The 23,150-nt window shown below is 25.9% G+C and overlaps 2 protein-coding genes across 2 annotated transcripts; one reads left to right on the top strand and one right to left on the bottom strand.

Annotated features, from left to right (window-relative positions):
- Window positions 1-594: 594 nt before the first annotated feature.
- Window positions 595-1,758, bottom strand: LOC112598585. The gene is made up of 3 exons (XM_025345108.1): window positions 1,659-1,758; window positions 1,369-1,597; window positions 595-934 (listed from the first exon to the last, which is right to left on the bottom strand). The coding sequence occupies exons 1-3, from the start codon at window positions 1,756-1,758 to the stop codon at window positions 595-597; spliced, it is 669 nt and encodes a 222-aa protein (XP_025200893.1).
- Window positions 1,759-3,243: 1,485 nt separating this feature from the next.
- Window positions 3,244-22,874, top strand: LOC112598584 (the record flags this gene model as incomplete). The annotated part of the gene is made up of 9 exons (XM_025345107.1): window positions 3,244-4,164; window positions 4,236-4,460; window positions 5,262-5,513; window positions 5,587-5,759; window positions 16,322-16,631; window positions 18,649-19,248; window positions 19,695-19,919; window positions 22,360-22,611; window positions 22,720-22,874. Coding segments are annotated over exons 1-9 (3,081 nt in total), but the record flags the coding sequence as incomplete, so codon positions are not given.
- Between the last annotated feature and the right edge of the window lie 276 nt (window positions 22,875-23,150).

Genomic DNA, 23,150 nt, shown 5'->3' with positions numbered 1-23,150 from the left:
TATATAAATAATGTCATGGGTTTTTGGATTTTAAAACTATAATAATATGATTTTTCTTTTCATTCGACTGATCGACGTAATTAAATAATAACAGTCACGCGAACTTGTTTACAATATTTTAGAGTCTTTATACAATATAATTGTTGTAGAATTGCTAGTTAGTTTTCATTAATTATACATAATATTATATAAAATTACAGTATACAGTGTGATCACGATAAGTGGAAACACTCAATAACTATGTGCAGGCTTCATATATTTCAATTCTGCTTTTTCGGCTAACTAATAAACATTATTATACACATTTTCAAATAATTAGACTATTTTTTTGATAACTAATTTTGCGCATGCGCACAATAACTTTTTTTTTTTTTTAATGGCATGATCCATTTTTGACCACAAATTATTTTTTTTGGTATTTTTTAATGAATTTTAGTGGTTGAATTTCTTTTCTAAGTCAAAAATTGACCGAGTTATAGCAATTTGCTTTTATGTTATTTGCACGGGTATGAAATACATAGTTGATAATAATAAATACGTAAATAATAAAAATAAAATTACAAATATTGATTTTTTTATTTATAAAAGTTTTATTTATCTAACAAATTGTTCAAACTGTGCACCATAGTGCTGTAAACAACATTCAACATGAATTAAAAATTCTCTGTTAATAGCAGAAATAATTTGTTCCTCTATAATTTGATTACATGCAGCAAGTATTTTATTTTTCAACTCAAGAAGACACGTAGGTGGATTGGCATACACTACCGTTTTCAAGTGACCCCATAGGAAGTAATCTAGTGGTGTAAGATCTGGTGACCTTGGTGGCCACTGAACTGCTCCATAAGTCCCTATCCACCGATTTGGAAAATATTCATTGAGCTGATTGCGAACAATATTTGCATTATGAGCTGGAGCTCCGTCTTGTTGGAATATTAAATTTGCTCTTATGTCTAGTGGAAGGTCATCTAACATATTAGGGAGCTCATTTAGTAAGAATTCATGATATCGTCTTCCATTAAGAGTGCCATCGTAGAAGTATGGCCCTAATAGTTTACCATTTATTAAACCATACCATACACTCGTTCCCCACACACTTTATGATTGTTGGTGTCAAATGTCCAATGAGGATTTTGGTCATCCCAATAGCGATGATTCTGTTTATTTAAAACTCCATTATTTGTAAACTTTGATTCGTCTGTCCAAAGAATGTAATTTAAAACATAAGGATTTTCGTTTAACTGTGTTTCCAACCAAGCAATGAACGTAATTCTACGTTCGGCGTCACCTTCACGTAAATGTTGAACTAAATCGGCACAATAAGCGTGCATTTTATGTTTATTCAAAATTTTTTGAACAACTCCAAATGAAATATTTATTTCTCTACTAACATGGCGAATAGAAGTCTTAGGATTTGCTCTCACGTAAGCTAGTATTTGCACCTCAATATCTTCTCCAATAGCATTTCCTCGTCTTGGTTGTTGGTTAATAACTCGTTTGGAAAAAGAACCGGTGTCTCTCAAATTTTTTTCCAGTTTATAAAAAAAAGTATGTGATGGATGCTGCCTATCTGAATTTATAAATAAGAAAGAGCATTTATTTTATGAGAAATTAAGCAGAGAAAATTAAATTTATTGTTAAATCATACGAGTAGTTACTTGGATAACGAAGAGCATAGGTTTCTTTGGGAAGACGTGTATTTTTTTGGCATTCCCAATATGTAAAAAGCATGTCAACTTTTTCTGAATTATTATTCATAATAACTAATAGATAAGTATTAAATTTGGTTTAAAACTACAAAATATCAATTTTTATTTCCTATTAGTTACTGGCACTTACTGCAGAATAATCGACTGTGAAAAATGTCTTAATTTGAACCATTACTGGTACCTATGCCCGTGTGACATTATTTATACATTATAATTTATTATAATGCATTTACTGAGATAAAATTAATAAAGATAAACACAATAGGCAGACAGGTATTTCATAAATTGGATAAGTTATTTTTATTTTTATTATTTACGTATTTATTATTATCAACTACGTATTTCATACCCGTGCAAATAACATAAAAGCAAATTGCTATAACTCGGTCAATTTTTGACTTAGAAAAGAAATTCAACCACTAAAATTCATTAAAAAATACCAAAAAAAATAATTTGTGGTCAAAAATGGATCATGCCATTAAAAAAAAAAAAAAGTTATTGTGCGCATGCGCAAAATTAGTTATCAAAAAAATAGTCTAATTATTTGAAAATGTGTATAATAATGTTTATTAGTTAGCCGAAAAAGCAGAATTGAAATATATGAAGCCTGCACATAGTTATTGAGTGTTTCCACTTATCGTGATCACACTGTATTACGTATTTGCATATAGTTAGAGTAAATATAATTTGTTTAATATTGTTATAAACAATGTGATATTAATATCGATCCACGTTCTACGAATATGTGTCGTATTTCAAATAGTTTATAATATGTAAGTGAAAACATTTTATTTATATTATTGATTATTGCTGAATAATTTTTTAAAAGAAAAGGAAAGTAATCATTATACAGTTTATATGGTAAAAAAACAAATGCAATTAATTATATTATCTTCAGTGTAATTTTAAACATACAATGAATTAAAATATATTAAATAGTTTTTTTTTTTTTTATTGAACAAAAGCCCGGTGACTAGGGCCATTAGTTGTTGTAGGGGTTATGAATTGTGGGTAGAGGTAAGGTTGATACAGGTAGGTTGTTTTTACGATTGTTATGGTTGTTACGATTGATAGCAAACTCGTGTATGTGTGGCTAGGTTTTTAACCACTACGAGCCCGGGTTGGTCACCCATCCGGGAACTAGTAGCTGTGGCCGTTACTTACTCCCAGTCGCATTCCACGACTGACATCAGCCAACACGCCACACCAAGCCACTTATTAAATAGTTTTAAATTTGTGTTAACCCTGAAATTATTTATGAAAGAATATTGATTGAATTTAATACTTTACAAGGTTATAACTGATAATTTCATAATATCTATTAATTAAAACAATTATTTTAAGTAAACAAACATAAATGTAATTATTTTCCAACATTTTAATTATGATAAATAACACGCTTTACCTATAATTTTTTATTTTTGTATTTAAACCCCACTAAAACCAACAGTAAATTCAAGGACAACTAATGTTTTATTCACTTTATAATAAATGAAAATAGTTTATTCTATTACAGTTTTAACTTTCGTGTGTATTGAGTTAGTTGTATTTTGTGTTTTTCTTATAATGTTTGCGTCCACTTCCATTTGGTGGATAAGTATTATAACGCTATGTCTATTAATTTTTACAATTTTTTATTATTTTTGTACTTCGACATTTAGTAAATGGGATAAGATCAATGTATCTTATGTTCGACCAATTCCACTATTTGGTAACTTCTTCTATGTAGCTTTTGGAATGCAACACCCCATAGATTTTTATAGGAAAATTTATTATGAGCTGGCTGGTCACAAATACGGAGGATTATTTCAGATGCGAACCCCGTATTTGATGATCCGCGACCCGGAAATAATAAACAATGTGCTTATCAAAGACTTCTCAAATTTCCCTAATCGTGGTATTTACTCTGATTTCTCAGCGAATCCCCTGTCGAACCATCTATTTTTTATGGAAAATCCCCAATGGAAATTAATCAGGAAAGTATTGAGTCCAGCGTTCACTTCAGGCAAACTCAAGCAAATGTACGATCAAATCAAAGAATGTGGTGATGGACTAATGAGAAATATCCATAAAAATTTTATGAAAACTGAAAATGCAATTGAAGTGCGAGATATTTTGGGAAAATATTCAACCGACGTCATCGGCACTTGTATTTTTGGTTTAAAATTAAATGCCGTAAACGATGATAATTCTACATTTCGGAAATACGGGAAGACTATATTTGCTCCATCACTCAGAGTACATTTAAGGGAATTGAGTTTGATGATAAGTCCTACTCTTTTGAATATCCTAAAGATTAAGGATTTCCCAGCGGACGCAACTGAGTTTTTCCATTCAGCATTTCACGAAACGCTAACATACAGGGAAAAAAACAACATAGTCAGAAACGATTTTGTTCAAACCTTGATACAAGCAAGAAACGATTTAGTTTTGAATAAAAATATACCTCAAGGAGGTAAACGTGTTGTTTTGAAAATTTATAAACAAATAAATAATTTATATGGATTTAATTTTATTTTTTATTAGAAAGATTTTTAGAGTCACAAATTGTTGCCAATGCATTTGTTATGTTTGCTGCTGGATTTGAAACCGTATCTACTGCTATGAGTTTTTGTTTATATGAGCTAGCGTTGAAGAAGCATATCCAAGACAAATTACGCGAAGAAATTAATTTGAAATTATCGAAAAATAACGGACTGGTTAATAACGATTTGTTGTTGGAACTAAATTACTTAGATATGATTTTAGCAGGTAGTTATTCAAAAATGCATTACTTTTATTATTTACCCGAATCAATAGAAAAGGTATTGATATTACAATAATATATTCTTGTTTTGACATTTTGTGGTTGTGGTCAGTTCAAAAAGTTTTTCGTGATTTCATTCAGTTTATTGGAAAATAGGACACATTGTATTATTTACTTAACACTAATAATTTAATTGTGTTATAAACATTTTAATTATAATTAAATACATAATTGCTTATATTTTTACTTTTGATTTAAATATGTTGTAACATATATTTTAATTTTTATTGTTAGACAGTTTTTAAATTTTTTTTTATCAGAATAAGTAGTTTTGAGTACTTTTATTTTTTCAATTATAATATTATGAGCTCTCTAGCCAATAAGTTTTACCGCTGGGTGATTACTTCATCATGTCAATAATGCCAATAATGTAAATCCTCAAACATGCTTACTGTAAAACTTATTTATAGATTGTATGCATAAAAAATATAAGTTAAAAAAAAAAAATAATATTATGAGATCGATTTTAATAGATTATTATTAAATAATTTGTTGCACATAAATTAAAAATTATAGCACACTGAGATATTTTTAATTTAATGATTTATCATAGTATAAAAAATATATTAACACATATTATATCGAGATTAGTGAAGTCCTCAATTTCAAAACTAAACTGAAAATATAGATCCTGTTTTCATTTTTAAGACTATTTTAATTTGGTCATTTTTACCTATTAATTGTTTTTTTCTTAATACAAAAATTGAATTATGAAAATTTAAGTATAAAAATATTTAACTTTTTAGAAACACTCCGTAAGTATCCGCCGACCTTTGCTTTATTTAGAAAAGCATTACAAACATATCACGTACCAAACGATTCATTAACTATTGAAAAGGGTCAAAAAGTTATAATTCCTATTTATTCACTGCATTACGATCCAAAGTATTATACGGATCCTGAAGTATTTGATCCAGAAAGATTTTCACCTGAAGAAAAAGCTAAACGTATAAGTGGTACTTATCTTCCATTTGGCGACGGACCTCGAATTTGTATAGGTATATTATTGAAATAATCATGTAAAATATCTATATTTTATTGGATATAACAAATGTGTATTTATTTCAATAGGGAAACGTTTCGCTGAGTTGGAAATGAAATTAGCTTTGGTTGAAATTCTAACTAAATTTGAAGTAGAACCATGTGAAAAAACTGAAATTCCCATACGATTCAGTAAAAAGGCTTTGATTACAGTGCCAGAAAATGGAATTTGGCTAACATTTAAAAAAATAACTAATGATAGCCGATAAGTAAGTGATTTTGACAATATAAATTGTTATACATTTATTGATTTTACTTATTAATAATTTATATTTTAGAATATTTTTCTATTCTAAATATGGTTGCATATTCGTATTTTTAATATAATTGTGCACTTAAATTAACCTTTTTAATATAGCTTATCAATTTTTGATTTGATAAATTAATTTTTTTAGTGATACATAGATACATACATACAAATTTAATTTTTTTTTTTTCAATGTCTGAAAATATAGTTACAATTAGATTGTTTTGAGGATTCCCATAGTTTTTATTTACAAATAGTGATTAGTGATTATACAAAACACATTCAATTGTTAAACAAATGGAATTTCATGTATTTTTATTAATAACAGCTAATCAATGTATATTTTATTACATTATTTAAAATAAATGTATGACTATTACAACTTAATGTAAATATTCTTAAAATAAATACGTCACTTTATTTTGAAATCTTTCATCGGCCTTATAAATATATAAATTATAAAGTCAACTATTTCCTTAGACTGCAGAATATTTAAAACAATTAAGAAATTGTATTTTTTGAAAAAATACTGTCAACTTTTAAAAAATAAAATTTTTAACTTAAAAATGTCAAATATTTCTTTAAATATTGTCTGGTGCAGAATAATACAATCATTCGTGGTGTATAATAATAATTTACAAATTCGAGCATTTACATTTTAATATCAACGTTGTTTGCCTGAAGTATGACTATTTCGTACGTGGAAAGTACCACTATACACACAAGAATTAAAATGGAATTAAAAATAATACCGAATAGAAAAGCTAAATATTCAGTAAAGCGATAACGTAATCCAACCGACCTCTAATACAGTCATTTTCTACGATCTGTGCATTGACGGTGTTTACTTAAGCTTTATATGCCACTGCTCGTTATAGGTGTATGGGGCTACATGAGACTTAAAAACAAATCTAGCACTATATACTCATAAAATATATGTGTATAATAATATACTAGCTATCTCCGTGCATTCTGTTGCCATATAAAATATATTTTTGTTAAATTTGGTTGTTTAATGCCAAAATTTAGCGTAACGCAAGCGAATAAATAATATTTTTGATTTTCTGATTTAGTGTATAAATTATATTTATTGCTTATTATTTATTAACCTTTATATATCTGTCTCGCTCAACGTTGCTCTTTTTTGACAATTTAATAGCAGCATTTTTTTTTTTAAATTCTTTTTCTGTTTTTTTTTTTTTTACTGAATGATCAAAATTTGAATACCTTTTCATTTTGAACTAAAAACTTACAATTCGTTAAGCTTAAACAGAGTGAAAAGTTACGATTGTGTAAGCCAAAAACAACGAAAACGTTTTTCATTATTGTATACATCAACTACTATTCACTAAAATACAAATTTATAGTAATAAGTAATAACTAATAATTATTAACACGGATGAAAAAAAAAAAAAAATAAATTTATGTGTACTTACCGATTGTTTAAAAATTAATACTTAACTAAATTTTTCATTAATTTATAGAATCAGAATTAGATTTAAAATCTGATCCACGATTTTCATTTTCATTGAAGAAAAAACAAGATAATCGGATGAGTAGTTTAAGAGACATGCATGATAAAGTTTTCCATTTTTACATTTATATAAATATATATATTTGTATAGATACACACACGAATAAATGTTATATGTGTATTTTCTAAATACGAAAATAATTAATCCTCAGTAGGTTTTCTATTTAAGAGCATCGGGAAGTAATTTATTTTTTATACAAAACCCATTGGCCGAAAATAAATCGAGATACGTGTACCTATACTATTTTCGATATACAATTGTCCAGAGTAAAGAATAAACTGTATGTGTTACTGTACTATACTTATATTATTATCTTTTAATCTCACAAACATTTAGGGTACTTACGATTGTTTTATTCGATTTACTGCAATAATATTTTATTTTTACGTTAGTAATTACGTATTTGCAAAAATAAAGAATAAAAATACAAACGACGATATTAACTATGGCGAAATATTATAAGTTTTTAGCTATATAATAAATAATAATAAAATGCTTATTGTATTAACTAATAATATAAAATTCTGTACTATTGTTTATTAGAATACACGATGAGTTGTAGATAAAATGTTTCAAGTGTAGTTTTTTATTTTTATTGAAAATTAGATATAGTTTGTACTTTAAAAATGTCAAAATTTAAAATTCTATGAACTTTTTTTATATAATCTGCTAAAACTAACATAAAATTAAAGAAAAACGGGAATTTTGATGCTAAATCAGATTTTGATTAAATTGATTTTTTTATTTTACTATAATTCAATAGCGAATGAACATAAAAACTTGAAATTTCTATTAAGTCTTTATATTATCATTGTCTATATAAATCTATATTTTTTAAGCTATTTATAGATATTTCAAATTTTAATTTTTTTTTTTTAAGTATTGACAAATTAATATTCACTGAGTAAACATTTTTGAAAATTAAAATATTTTTGACAATATTTTATATAAGTTATTCTTATATTTGTAAAAAAAAAAAAATATTAAAAACCTATTGGAATAATATTTTTTAAATTTTTTATGTATGCATTTAAAGTTAGCCAAATTTGTTAAAATTGCAAAAAAAATATAAGTTTTTTTTGTTGTTTGAAAGATATCAAAAAATTGTCTTTTCATATCAAAGTTTTGAAAATTTAACACAAGATTTTTCATAGTTAATTTATACGGAAACCATAAAATCTAAAAAAATATATAAAGACAATTATTTTCTATTAACATATAAAGTTTAAATTTGTACGAAATAGCGTATTTTAACTGAAAATAATAGTTTTAGATAGTTATTACTTATTTTGTTATAAATTAAAAAATATTTGTACATGGGCTTAAAACTTTAACGTATATTACGAGTATATTACTATTAATTTTATTGTATACAAAGAAATTTTTGATTTATTTTAGGATATTATTTGTTTATAGGTACTATGAATTTATTTTTACTATTTTACGGTATTAATATAAACATGTAATTAACTTTTGAGTTAAATAGATTGATAATGTATTATACATTTATATCATTATAATAATATAATAAATTCAATAAAAAGCTATTTAAACTTACCGTTGCATTAAAAAAAAAAAAAAAATAAAATAAATAAATGAATTTAAAAACTATATCATAAAATATACTAATTAATATAAGCTTACAGATCATCTCCCTTTAGAATTATTTTTAATGTACAATGATATTACATTTAAATCAAAATTAACAGACCTATGATAGTAACTAACTCGAAATTTAATGTACAACAGATCGACACTCATTTATCTATTTTTTTACCAAACATTAGTTAAGAATCTACAATAATATACTATAATACATTATGTATAAAAACTTCGATATCTATTAATCGTGAGTGAATATTCGATAATTACAATAAGTTTTAAATATTATAAAAAAATATTTTAGTCCAATAAAAATTAAGTCAGTATACTGTAATACATACAGAATATAAAAATATATATTCTATTTTAAAGTAATTTAATTTCAATAAAATTAAACTTGTAAAAATTAAGGAGTTTTTTTATTAACAAATAGTAGTAAATTATTATGTTTTCACATAATAAATACATATTTTTGTAGGTTAATTTAATAATTTTATTATTTAGTAAATTCAACTATAAGCGAAAATTGAGGCTTTTAGCCATGACTTAAATGTGTTTTAAGGATAGATCTGGGATTATAAAAATAGTTAATATATTATACAATTTAATGGCATATAATAATATTGTGGTTAAGAATAAATAAGACGTGGTTAATTATAAGTTCACTATGAATTTATATTTATTATATTGCGAATGAAATAGCCAATAGTTAAAGTATATTTTCTTTACATTAAAAATTGATCGGGAGACACAAATACACATGGTTCGTTGAAATAATATTATACAAAAATCTTTTCTCAGATTAAACCGATATTGCATATTTATAAATACCAGATTCGCGTGATAAGATTTGTAGATTTTCAGTTTCCCGCGGAGTCGTCGGTTCAAACTGTAAAAAAGTGTTGTAGTGACATTTGCCATATGTAGGCATGTAGAGCGAATCATGTATATGCACTACAATGAATTCTTATTAATAACATCTTATTTATATAAAATTTTTTTTTATGGGTGATAATATAGTCTAAGAGTACATTGTTTGTGTGGATTTGTAACTCGATGTGTTTTAATATTCTTAAATACCTACAGTCGAAACACCATCTTTATCATCAACTATATATTATAAATACAAGTCTAAGAATAATGATGAGATATGTTTTATATATTTGTTCAGAAAAATATAGATAATAGAATAATATTTTTGAATAAAATTTAGTTAAAAAGATTAGTATAATAAAGAAAAATCTAACATGGATATATATATAATTTTTATAATTGTTTATTATGAATAAACTTTATGTCAGTGTAGGATGTGTTGATTGTATCTCATTTATAAGACACATGTTTTATATGTTATAAACGAATAATATTATAAAAAGTAATAACGGTTTATATTTATTAAAATATTATATTGTTAAATATATAAAATTAGGAAATTTAGGGAAGAAAAAATAGTTTTACTGCGATATCTGACCTAAGAGGATTAGATGATAAAGATAAAAACTTTTAGTATACGGAACATAATGTAAAATCCAATACAATATAAAAAAGATTTATATAACTAATTCTATAAAAAAATAAAATGAATCAAAAATATTGATAGTGATGAATAACGAATTTCTAACAACTTTTTTTCACAAAGATTAGTTTGTAATTAATTTTAAATATACCATGTTATCTTTTGTCTCAGTTATATTATCGAAATATTTTGTTTTTTATATTACATATTATTGTTTTATATTCAATTTTCAAATATTTTAAATTGCACCTCAAGATGGTAAAGGGCGTAAGTCTTGGATTACAGGAGAGTAACCACCTGGATAACCCACCTGACGTGGGTGTAGTCTACAGATGGTAGGTGAGAAAATCGAGTAAGTACAGATTCCCTCATAGTAATATTAATGAAAACCTATTATTCATAATAATGTATACCTACCTATTTATTTTAATTTTATATCTGTTTCATTACTATTTGACAAGACAATTTGAAATTATTTATACGGATAGTGGGGAGTGTGTGTTAGGCGAAAGATCAACATACTCCATAGATTTTTATGTGGTCCTTATAAATGTGCAATCATGGTTACATTCATCTAGTCTCGCGGGAACACGCCGAATTCGTGAGATCTCTTGTTTTCGATTAGACGTTTCGAACCAGAGAACTATTATTTCGACCCGAGCGGATTACCACGGCTTAGTAATACGACGCAGATGAGCATTTGGCCTTAGATGCACATAAAATACATAGATATGAACATAAATGTCTTGGCAGCAATCGCACTTTATGTTTAAATACGCTGCTATAGGGCTCGTCGGTCACGCCTTGAGATAAAACTAATCTCTTCCCCGGCCCTCCATCCATCGCGACCCGCATAAAACAAATAAACGTGAGATTCGGGTAAACAATAAGAGTACATCGAAACAGTTCATTCGTCATAATATCATCATTAGTTATTACGGTACGAGCTACGCGTTTCGCGGACCACGGTCGAGTTGTTCGGTAATCTGCACGAGGCGGCCTTCGTAGTTGTTTTACCCCGGATCTACTCCTTATTGAAGTGACATCGATTGTAACAATATATAAAATAATATTATAGTAATTTAAAACCGTAAACATCATCGATAACGACCAAAATTCACAACAGTTGCTAGCGTTTGCATTCGACGGTTTCTGCGCGACATGCATCGCGGTCTATTGCTGTTGCACTTCCACGTCCGGCGAATTCCGGACCCAGATTCCGGCGTTGCAGGTCTTCCGGCATCCAAACCAGAAGCGTTATTTGCATCAAAGAAATCAACTAAAAACGTTTTAAACCAGTCGGCTGTGGTTCTCGCGCATCGGAAACTTAAAATTGTACCCTCTTGGTCGTAAACGTCACTTCGTCATAATATAATTTTAGTTGGGACGATTGGAAGCCATACAGGATGGGAGACAAACCTGTGATGATTAGAGCGACAAAGATGTCTCGACGAAACGAAGTAGGTTGGCCAATAACTGTCGAGGTTTATGATGTTAATAATTATTACAAGAATATTACAAGAGAAATTTGCGCCGAAAATATCATATACGTATTATGTATTAATATTATTTAGATATCAATTTCGTTACTTTTGAATCGACTAAAACAAGAGACAGAATGTAACAATAAAAACCATTTATATGTACATTTTATTTGTTTGAGGTAAATTTAAAAAAAAAAAACAATAGCATTATTTATGTGACTGAAATTTGCCTTTGATAGATTATAATATTATTGTATTGATTTCATCAAGTAATTTGTACAGAATTATCTAAGATAATGCACAATATCAAAATTTATTTCCAAACTCAGTTGATGAGCACTCATCAAAGTCAAATACATACTTCTCTAATGCAGACAGAACACCAAATTATTAATTTGACATTAATTACTAGAATCTTTACAAGAAATTCTAGCACTGAAAATATAAGACAGTCAATACACCAAACAAGCTACTCAACTAACAATCAAACATCATCCGCAAATTAAATTTAATTAAAAATAAATGTAAATATATAATTGTATCGGCTAATAAACACGTAGTTAATGCCAAAAATATATTGTATAGAATAATATTAATAAAAAAAAAAAAAAACGTATTTGATGTATTTTTATTTTTGAAAAGTTCAGTCTAATTTAAATATAATTTTTTTTTAAATTAAAAATACGAAAATTACTGAGAATAAATCTTAAATTTATTTTGAAATTAGTTAAACTACTGTATTTTATTAATCACTGTTTATTAAAATTTTAAACTGCATAAATCAAATTTGACTTATATAAATAATTATTTTCCATAACCCGCGTTAAACGGCGTAGTGCAATATAATATTATAGTTTAGTGAACAATATTCTTTTTAAAATATTATTATATTATTTGGTGCTTATGTGGTTTTGATTTAGAATAATGTTAACTACTGAATTTAAATTGCCACACTATAGTTATCAAGTAGATAGTCATATCATTTAATAGGTATTATGTGACCCCCAAAATCTTTAAGCTCGGAAATCCATGATTTGTATTATAATAATTATTAATTTCTGACTAAACTTGTGTTTTGCGCTGTACAGCTTATGACTCCTAAATATGGCATATTTAAAACTAAAAATATTACACGAATTATACATTATAATGTTTTTGAATATAAAACAGAATATTATATGAGTTCAGAGTATACATATTTTAAATACGTTTTATACAATATCATAAGTATTTTTTATTGTATTAGTATAAAATCATTAATAACAATGAAGTATATTTTTTTTATTTATCACCGTGTTTTGGAAAAAATAAAACGCCAACAAAAATTGATTTTGTTTTAGTGTTGTAATTCAAAAATGAAACACTTAAAAAAAAAAAAATGAAACTATCACTAAATGTTAAAATATAATTTTATTGACATAATATAATTTTTTAAATATTTATTGATATTTGAATTTTGACGTATTTTTATACATTTTTTTATTTATCTTGAAGGAATTGTTATGTTTCAGTCAAACAGCATGCAAATTTAATTCAAAGTCTCTTATGAATTCCATTATCCAAGAATTGAAAATTGAATGCAAAGTCTCTATTAAATTTTCTCATAGTGGCTTCAAAATATAGTGAAAATGTATTGATACAACTTTTTTCATAGACATTAAATGAACAAAATGTTAATAGCATTTTTACAAGATATTTAAATAGAAAAATGATGATTCTAACTATAAATATTTAAAAATTTTAAAACTACTTTGATGTGAAATAAAATGGTTTAATAGTAGTCTTAAGCAATTTATTTATTCGTATAGCAAGTTATAAACATTTAATTATGCAATAAATTATACATATATAGTATTTAATAGCAATTATAATGAAATAACCAATAATATTTCTCATATTTTATTATACTGATATATATATATATATATAATAATAACATTTTTTACCAAGTTAAAGTAAATTTTCACTGCTTTTTTTAATCAGTTTGTATAAATACAAATTCGTGTTGACACTTAGCTCCTTTAAAAATATTGTCTTATGATTAGTTGTTTATATTCTTTAAATATCTCTGTTTTTAATTTGCATGTAAATATTATTAAATTAAACTAATTATAAATAATGAATATTTTATTTTCTATAGAATACAACATAATATTAATGTTCTATATTTAAAAATATCAAAGGATCAAATGTTGAGAGCAATAGAAACAATAATTATTACATGGGTATTGGGTACACAAATTATTAACATTATTTTTTATTTGTCTAAAATGTATATCAAACAATTGATATTGAATCAATAAAATAATAATATCAGTTGTATATTTTAGTAAAAAAGCTATTTAGAGATTATCATAATGGTCTATAAATAATATTAATTATAAACAATGTAAGACATAATTATAATTTTAACAATAAATAAACAAAATAGGCTTTTTTTTCTGTTATAGTTATTTACAATTTTTAACTTCTATGTATATAGTTTTTAATGTATGCGATATGATAAATCGTACACATATTTCTTCTACATCATTTTGATATATAAGTTAAACATTTCACGTTGTAATATATTTTATGTTATAACAAATTCAAGGAAATTTTGTTGTACAAAAGATAAATGAAAAGTGTATTCTTCAGTGGCGTCTGATTTCAACGATTTATGTTTATTTTATAAATTTATCGTAAATAATAAAGACAAATCGTTGTAGTATCAATAATTATACTTATGTTTCAAAGAAAACAGATAATTAATTTTAACTTTTTTGATTCATATACTCATCTACTCATCTTGCTTCATGTAGTATTTTATTTTATTTTTTACTTTATTTTTATATACTCGATTTATAATCATTATTTAAAGTCTTTCAAAGTGATCGCTTGTCGAATTTAATTGTTTATTGATTTTATCGTTTTCCCCTTAAATGGGTCACATGAACCAAAAATGTAACCACGTTAAATGCAATTAACTGTGATTTATGGGGCTCAAGAACTTTTACATGAAACTTTTTATTGTATCATTTTACATTTTCACCCTGTTTGTCGATCTGAAGTAGTTCTATCTGCTTGACTGCACATAATCTTAACTACAAAAATATTTTGAACACGTATTTCTAACTATTCTTAAACCCAATGATCAACTAAAGTTTATTTATTTCAGTCCTTAAATCGTATAAATAAATTGTAAATTTTGAAAGATATATTGTGTATGTTATAATTATTATTCGCTTTACAATCTAAACAAAGCAAACATGGAATCTATTGATTTTGTAATTATGTTTTTTTTTTTTTTAGTTTTTTTTTGAGGGGTAAAAGTATACTTTTAAACTTTACTTTTACTTTTTTGTAGATCGTTATATAGAAATTGGTATTGCTTACTATACTGATGACTGAGACCTCATGTTAGATATTCATCTTACTTGGCTCACTATAGTGTTTGTAGGTAGAGTGTTTGTCATGGATCAATAATACACGTGCATTTGGAAAATAATATAAAAATGTAATAATAATAACATTTGAATCTACTTTAGTTTGTAGGTTGAATCTGAACTCTTCTTTAAATATTTTTGATCGTTTTAAGTAATTTTCTTTTGCATTTAAAGATATTATTAAAATATCAAAACTTCAAATTATCAAATAATAATCATATTTTGTTTAAAAAGTGTTCCCGCAAAATAATAATAACATCACTGGGAATCTTATTTCATTCGAAATACGTTATAAATTTTCACTCGGAACATAATGTATAGCTCAAATAGTAAATATTCACCAATAAATGTTTTTGAATAAATAGTGGTTGAGTATTATAGTAGTTGTCCAGTTAAACATTATTAAATCAAAAAAGCAAAATACCTAAGTATGAACGATAAAAATATTAAAAAATCGACAAAATTACAATTATTGTTATTATAAATTTAATTTTTTTATAATTTTTAAACATTATACGGTATAATGTATAGAGCAACAACTTTTAAAAGTGAAAACATACATATAAATTATAGACATTTATTTATACATTAATAATTATACTGCACGGAATGCCCTTGAGTCGTGTGAAGATGTTTGGTGACATTTTAACAATTATAACACGATGTTTATTGGACAGAAATAATTATGATGTATAATATACCTGCACTTGAAGGACGTTTAATAATAAAAATGACTGTACAGTGTTTGTAGATATAGGTATTGCTTGATACATAGGCATGTATAAATATAATTAATTTAAAAATTTAATTGAAGATAAGTGGCACTTAAGTAATGCGTTACTAATCTATATTATACGATTACACGAGTATACACAATTTAATACGAGTCAACTTAACGGTCGACAGACGTCCAACAGACGTTGGTTCGAACAGTAAAATAAATTTCGCATGTCCGTTTTCTTGCCGAAACGAAAATGTTTGAATTCGTCTACGAACTGTTCGATCTGAAAATGCTATTGGTCACCGCGTTTTTCGGGGCCATATACGTGTACTCTACCTGGACCCACAGCCACTGGTCAAAACTGGGCATATCCAGTCCGTCGGCGCCGGTGCCGTTGTTCGGGCACGCGATGCCCTCCATGTTGGGCCGAATGCACTTCATGGACGTGCTGCACGACCTTTATCGGCAGCTGGGCGACCAGCGGTTTGGCGGCATTTATACGATGCGAACACCGCAGCTGCTCGTCAAAGACCCAGAACTAATAGGTAACGTACAACGAACGTAACTCGTGCGAAACTACTTTATTATATGATCGATCGGTGATTGTAATTTTGAATTTATTAGATCGCATATGGGTACTTAAAATTTAAAATCGACACATTTTAGTAGACACACACTAATTGAATTTTATAATATTCGACGATCGAGATGACGCTATTGGAGTATGACAGAAAAAAAACTAGCCAGCGAGATTATTATTGATCGGTGATTAAAAATGCGACCACTTTCCATGATCGATTTGGTTTAGCTTTATTTTCAAAAACTATAAAGTATATTTTTTATTGTTATTAAGATAATGGCCTTTAACTGTTATATTTTTCCATCCGATCATCGTGTTGATCGACATAAGTGTCGATGTTTTTTATTTTCTGTATTATAATAAATTGTTTCGTGGAAACAAAAAAAAATGATAATGTTTGTCATTAAACTTAGTACTGGTATTTATTTATTTGAATACGCTTCATAATAATTAATAGCTATATCACTTAATCAGCATTAATCGTTATCAAACTTAAAAGGTTGATTGTAAATGTTTTCATTTGTGTACCTTGTGTACACACACACACACACACACACACACACACACACACACACACACACACATGGATTAGTAGGTAGTGTATGCATTTTTTTTTGATTATATAATGAATATTAATGAAATATTTTTTACTATATATATTATTACAGTTTCTGAACTACTAATTTTTACTTTTAATAATATTAAAAAAAAAAAAACCTATAAATATTATATAACTGTTAAGGTGAGTGAGCTAAGAGATGGATGCATAAAACAAGGACTTTGAATCCAACTTAAATTTTATTCTGTTATTTTTACATTGAGTTTTGACCTATAGTAAAATGATGTTGGTTAGTTATATGAGAAATAGTTTTTGAAGATTATCACTGTTGGTAAGACTATTAATTACGTAATATTTTAATAATCTCATTAGAATACACATAAAACTATTATTTAAAATGGAAGTAAATTGATACATTAATTAATATTATAAATATTTTTAATGGTAAGAAAATTATTTTACATCAAAATAATCAATTTTAACTTACATGTAATCTCATTAATATAATGACTTATAAATTCTTAGATTCTTATTAGGTGTATTATTTATATAACGTTAAATAATAACTACGTTGTAACACATTATTTTTGTATTTTGTCTTATCAGTTATTATATAATATTAATATACATTTTTAAAAGTGTTATACTATTTAAACTGTGTTTATCCAATCTTTGATTATTAACTAATAATTCAATTTTTTAAATTTCTAATTGTGTTTAAACAAAAAAAAAAATGGTGAAAAAATAGTGTAATGGATAATTAATTAATTTTTAAATAAATATTTCATATAATTTTTAAGTTATTCAGAACTAAATAATATATAATTAGTTTTTAATTTTTTGCTGTTAATCAATAAGTCTTATTTACTAATAATCCCACGAGGTAGTCGTCATCTAAGGTATTCATATCATAATTCAGCAATTAATAGATGTTTCATAACTGTTGCAAAATCTGAACTGTTTTCATAAATTATTGTTCCATCAATAATTATTGTTTACTAATTTATAATCATGTTTATTACAATGGCCAGTCATGTAAACTGTTTATAAAAATATTGTTTATTTTTATTTTGTAAACATAATTATAAGTGTAAAAAAAAAAAGTAACTTGTCATTCTCATCTCAAAAAAAAAAAAAAAAAAGAAAATAGTTAGCTATTCCTGATATTATATAAACTAGAAATATAGGAAATTATGAACTTTATTTTTTATCTGTATTTTTGAATATTTGCAAAACCAACTATAAAAAACCAACGATAGAGTTTAAATAAAATCTTCACTGCCTTCATTCTTAGTTAAGCCATACCTACACATCATTAAATCGAAAGTTCTTTTAACTCACTGATGAACGACTTAATTTAGAACATAACTTTTTTTTTAACAAGTCTTTTCAATTTTTGTTTTCTTTCGTTTCTAATATTTAGGACACATATTGATTAAAGACTTCAACAACTTCACAGACCGCGGATTATACGCCGGCACGCACACGAATCCGCTTAACAATAATATATTTTTCACGCGGGGCGAACGATGGAAAACAATGCGGCAAAAGCTCACTCCCACGTTTACGGCAAACAAACTGAAATACATGAACGATCAGGTAAAGGAGTGCAGCGACAGTCTGCTGTTGACCATTGGCAAGACCCTGAACGAGGACGCCGGCCGGATTGAAATCCGTGAAATGATGGCCAAATACTCGACCGACGTGATCGGCAGCTGCGCGTTCGGCCTAAAGCTAGACGCCATCAATGACCCGGACTCGGAGTTCCGGAAACACGGTAAAAACGTTTTCCAGCCATCTCTGAGGTCCAAGATACGAGTGGCGATCATATTCATGCAGCCGTCCTTGCTGAGCATATTCCGCGTGCATCACTACTCGCATCGCACCATCCGATTCTTCCACGACGCGTTTCGACAGACGATCGAATACCGAGAGAAACACAACGAAGACCGCAAAGACTTTGTACAGCATCTGATGAAGGCCAGAGAAGATCTGGTGTTGAACCCGAATCTAAAACCCGAAGGTAGGTAATTAATGAGAAAATCGCAAACAGTTAATTATGTACTTATCTTATACCATCGGTTTTGCCTAACCAATCTACCTTTGTCGATCGCCTTAGCGACAAATAATAAGAACATTATTATCTGACCAAATATAATCACGTCGTGTCGTAAATGTACCTACTATAAATGCTAAGTTTGGGAGATGAACAAAAATATACCCGCAACAACAAAGCCATTACTGTCTTTACTCGTTTGATGTAAGATACCTTAGTGAAAATGATAATACTGTATTAGAATTATTATACATAGTTCTCGAAAAAGTAGTATCGTTGCATTTTTAATCTACCTATTTTGTTTATTACTTATTTAAATTAAATTCTTAAACAGATTTAAATAATTTTCTCAAAAAAATGTTATAATATATTATTCATATAAACAATTTTTTTTGGTTTTTTTTTTTTTTTAGAAAAATTTACTGAAATGGATATTGTGGCAAATGCGTATATTCTATTTATCGCTGGTTTCGAGACTGTATCTACATCAATGAGTTTTTGCCTATACGAGTTAGCATTAAGAAAAGATGTCCAAGATAAAGTTCGAAAAGAAATATTGGAAATTAAATCGAAGTATAATGGACAAATGAATAGTGAATGTCTTAACGAACTTCATTATTTGGGCATGGTGATTAAAGGTAAGAATTATTTTAAAACCGAAGAGAAATTATTAATTCAAGAGTTATATTGAATTTAAATTTTATTTTTATGTAGGTAGGTGTTATAAATATTAATTATACATCTTTTTATGTTTATTTTCTTTTCAATTTTTTTTTTTGCGATTTATATCTTGAAGTAGTAATAATTATTTTCATCATTTTTTTTTATTTTTGAAAATTTAATGAAATAGTTCATAACTAAAACAATAGCACTTAAATAATATTTTGTAATTGGTTTATTATATTTTACTGCATTACCATCTATTTGTAAATTATGCAAAAACACAATAATTATTTAGATATATAAAAAGATCATGAAAAAATTATTTAAACAATTTTAAATTATTTGTTTTATATTTTCAAAGAAGTTTTTTTTATAAATTCTACATACTTGAATAATAATAATAATAAAAAAAAAAAATGAGTATCTATATGTTTGATTATAATTACCTGTCAAAAATTTTGACAAATATTAGGTTCATATCAAATAGCTCATAAATTTTAACCTTCATGGTTGGCATGATATGTAAAGGTAATATAATTATAATTATTTTGTATTATTATTTTACATGTTATCACTTTTAATACGATATTAATTATTATATCAATAAAGTTTTAAGAAAATAAAATGGTTAAGTTATTTTAATTTGATATAAAAAGTACATCAAAATATTAATTACACATCTATAGTAATTATGCATTTTAATCAACATATTTGTTGACAGTAAAAAAATCTAATTTATAGGATAGACAATCATTTAAGACATGTGAAACCACTATATGACAATATTAGTTACACAGTGAATCATTTAATATATATAATGCAGGCAGTGTTGGGAAAATACTTAGATTAAATAATGATTAAAACTAATAAAGATAACAATTTTATTTAAAACCAATAATTTCAATACATATAAATTAATTTTCAATAAAAAAAGGTTTAAGATTATATACTATTATTTACTGATGTTAAAATAAAATAAAAAACCAATCTATGAAATTAATTATGAATAATGATGTGAGGTGTAGTTTAAAAAACTCCTGTAAAATATTTCTAAGACCAAAAATTTGTTCATACTAATTTTTTAGAAAATTATAATTTTCTCACATACTGTTCAAGTTTTTCCATGTCTAATTTTATATATAGTCATTAATTATTTGAATATTTTATATGAAAATAAAATAACATAAGACAAAGAAAACTTTTTGATGATTCCAAAAATGTTAATAATAATATAATACTTTTAATTTAAGTATACAGCTTAAATGAGCTTAAATGTCAGTTGCCAGTGAAGATATTACATTTTAGACTTATGTGAAGTAAAATACAAATCCTCCTGTAGGTATTGTCGTATTTATATAAATTAACTTTTTAAAGTTATGTGATATCCCCATTTCCAATGAATAAGTGAATATTTTCGTTATATATTTTAATCTCAAAAACGTTCTTTGAGGAATATTGTTTGTGGAATATTACTAACCATTAATAATGATTAAAATATAATCATTAATTTTAGTTCGCTTCATTTTAAATTATTATTATATTTATTGAAATTTGTGAATTTTAAATTATATATACCTACTTATCATCTTTATAAACTTAAATTATTGATTTGTTTTTCTCGACATTGTCTGCAGCTGGTCACAAATATAATCGACACTAAAAAACCCCAAATAACATATAATATCAAATTACCAGATCACCGTAATGTAAATAGTAAGAAAAATGAAAAATATTTGAATTTGTACAATAAAAAACATATCTATTGAGAACAGTAAAGGAAAAAAAAATAAGTTTCTGTGACTATAAACTTGGTATTTCAAGTTAAAATTGAGTATTATCTATTATTCTGATGAAAAAGAATATGAAGTAAATTGTTAAAAAATAAATAAAAAATACATATTATTAATCAATTGATTAAAATTATATAAATATTTGAAATAAAGTTAAAATAATAGATATGTCTTATATAAGTTTGATCTTCACAAATTAAATAATAATGTAATTCTTTTTATTGAAATAATATTTTTTCAAGTTTGTGTTGATAGAGCGCACCATATATATGGCAGTAAAGTGGTAAAAAACAAATTTTTGGTGTTTATATAATTGTGGATTTATGTGAACTAATCATAATATTAAAAATATTTATTTAATTTTGAATTAATTCAGGAAGTTATAATGTAAAAATTAATTATATTTGTTACTGAATGCATGGTAAAAACAATTATATATGTAACAAACTTTATGAATACTAATATATTATAATAACGGTAAAACGTATTAAGCAATATTTTAAGGTTTAATATAATAATATTCCTTTTCAAAACGTCTTTCAAAAAATGTTTTTCAACGGGATTATGGCAGCTCACAGATACGTTAACTTATATTTTATTTTAATCGTTTCTTTTTATTTTTCAGAAACATTGAGAAAATATCCTCCATTAGTGACATTAAATCGAGTTGTGACTAAGCCTTATGTAATACCTGGAACACAGATTAAGTTAAAAACTGGTTCTAAAATTGTTATTCCAGTACACGCCATTCACTACGATCCAAAATACTACTCTAACCCAGAAGCTTTTGATCCGGATCGTTTTTCAGACGAAAACATACATAATTTACACCCTAATACATATATGCCGTTCGGAGATGGTCCTAGATTTTGTATTGGTACGTATTATGTGGTTTCATATATTTTTCAAAGATGTTTCTAATGCATAAAAATGCATACAAATTGTATTCATTCAATGTTTATAATGGTGTGTTTATGAATTTCAGGCAAAAGATTTGCCGAATTCGAAATGAAAATGGCCTTGTCTGAAGTGTTAACTAACTATGAAGTGATGTCATGTGATAAAACCCAAATTCCTATAAAATATGTTATTGGAAGTTTTGTAAATATACCTGAAAGCATTTGGTTAAAATTTAGAAAATTAAATACTTAATTTTAATATAATATTGCTTGTATAAATAGGTATTTGTTTATTTTGTATATTGTGTAATTCTGTGACAAAATCTTCTGTATAAGAAAAAAATAAATTTTATTGAAAATTCTAATTTTATGATAAATCTATTTAAAAAGATTGAATAACATATATTATGTATTTAATAGAACTAATATTATATATATTCCGAATCCGAACTTCAAGAATTGAAATTCCAGCCATCCATTATGAATATGGAAAAAATTAATAAATATTAAATTTAAA

Source organism: Melanaphis sacchari, unplaced genomic scaffold, assembly GCF_002803265.2.
Source record: "Melanaphis sacchari strain LSU unplaced genomic scaffold, SCAv2.0 Contig48_pilon_pilon, whole genome shotgun sequence".
Taxonomy (NCBI): Eukaryota; Metazoa; Arthropoda; class Insecta; order Hemiptera; family Aphididae; genus Melanaphis; species Melanaphis sacchari.
The sequence above is the reverse complement of the archived record's forward strand: the minus strand, read 5'-3'. Positions and strand labels throughout refer to the sequence as shown.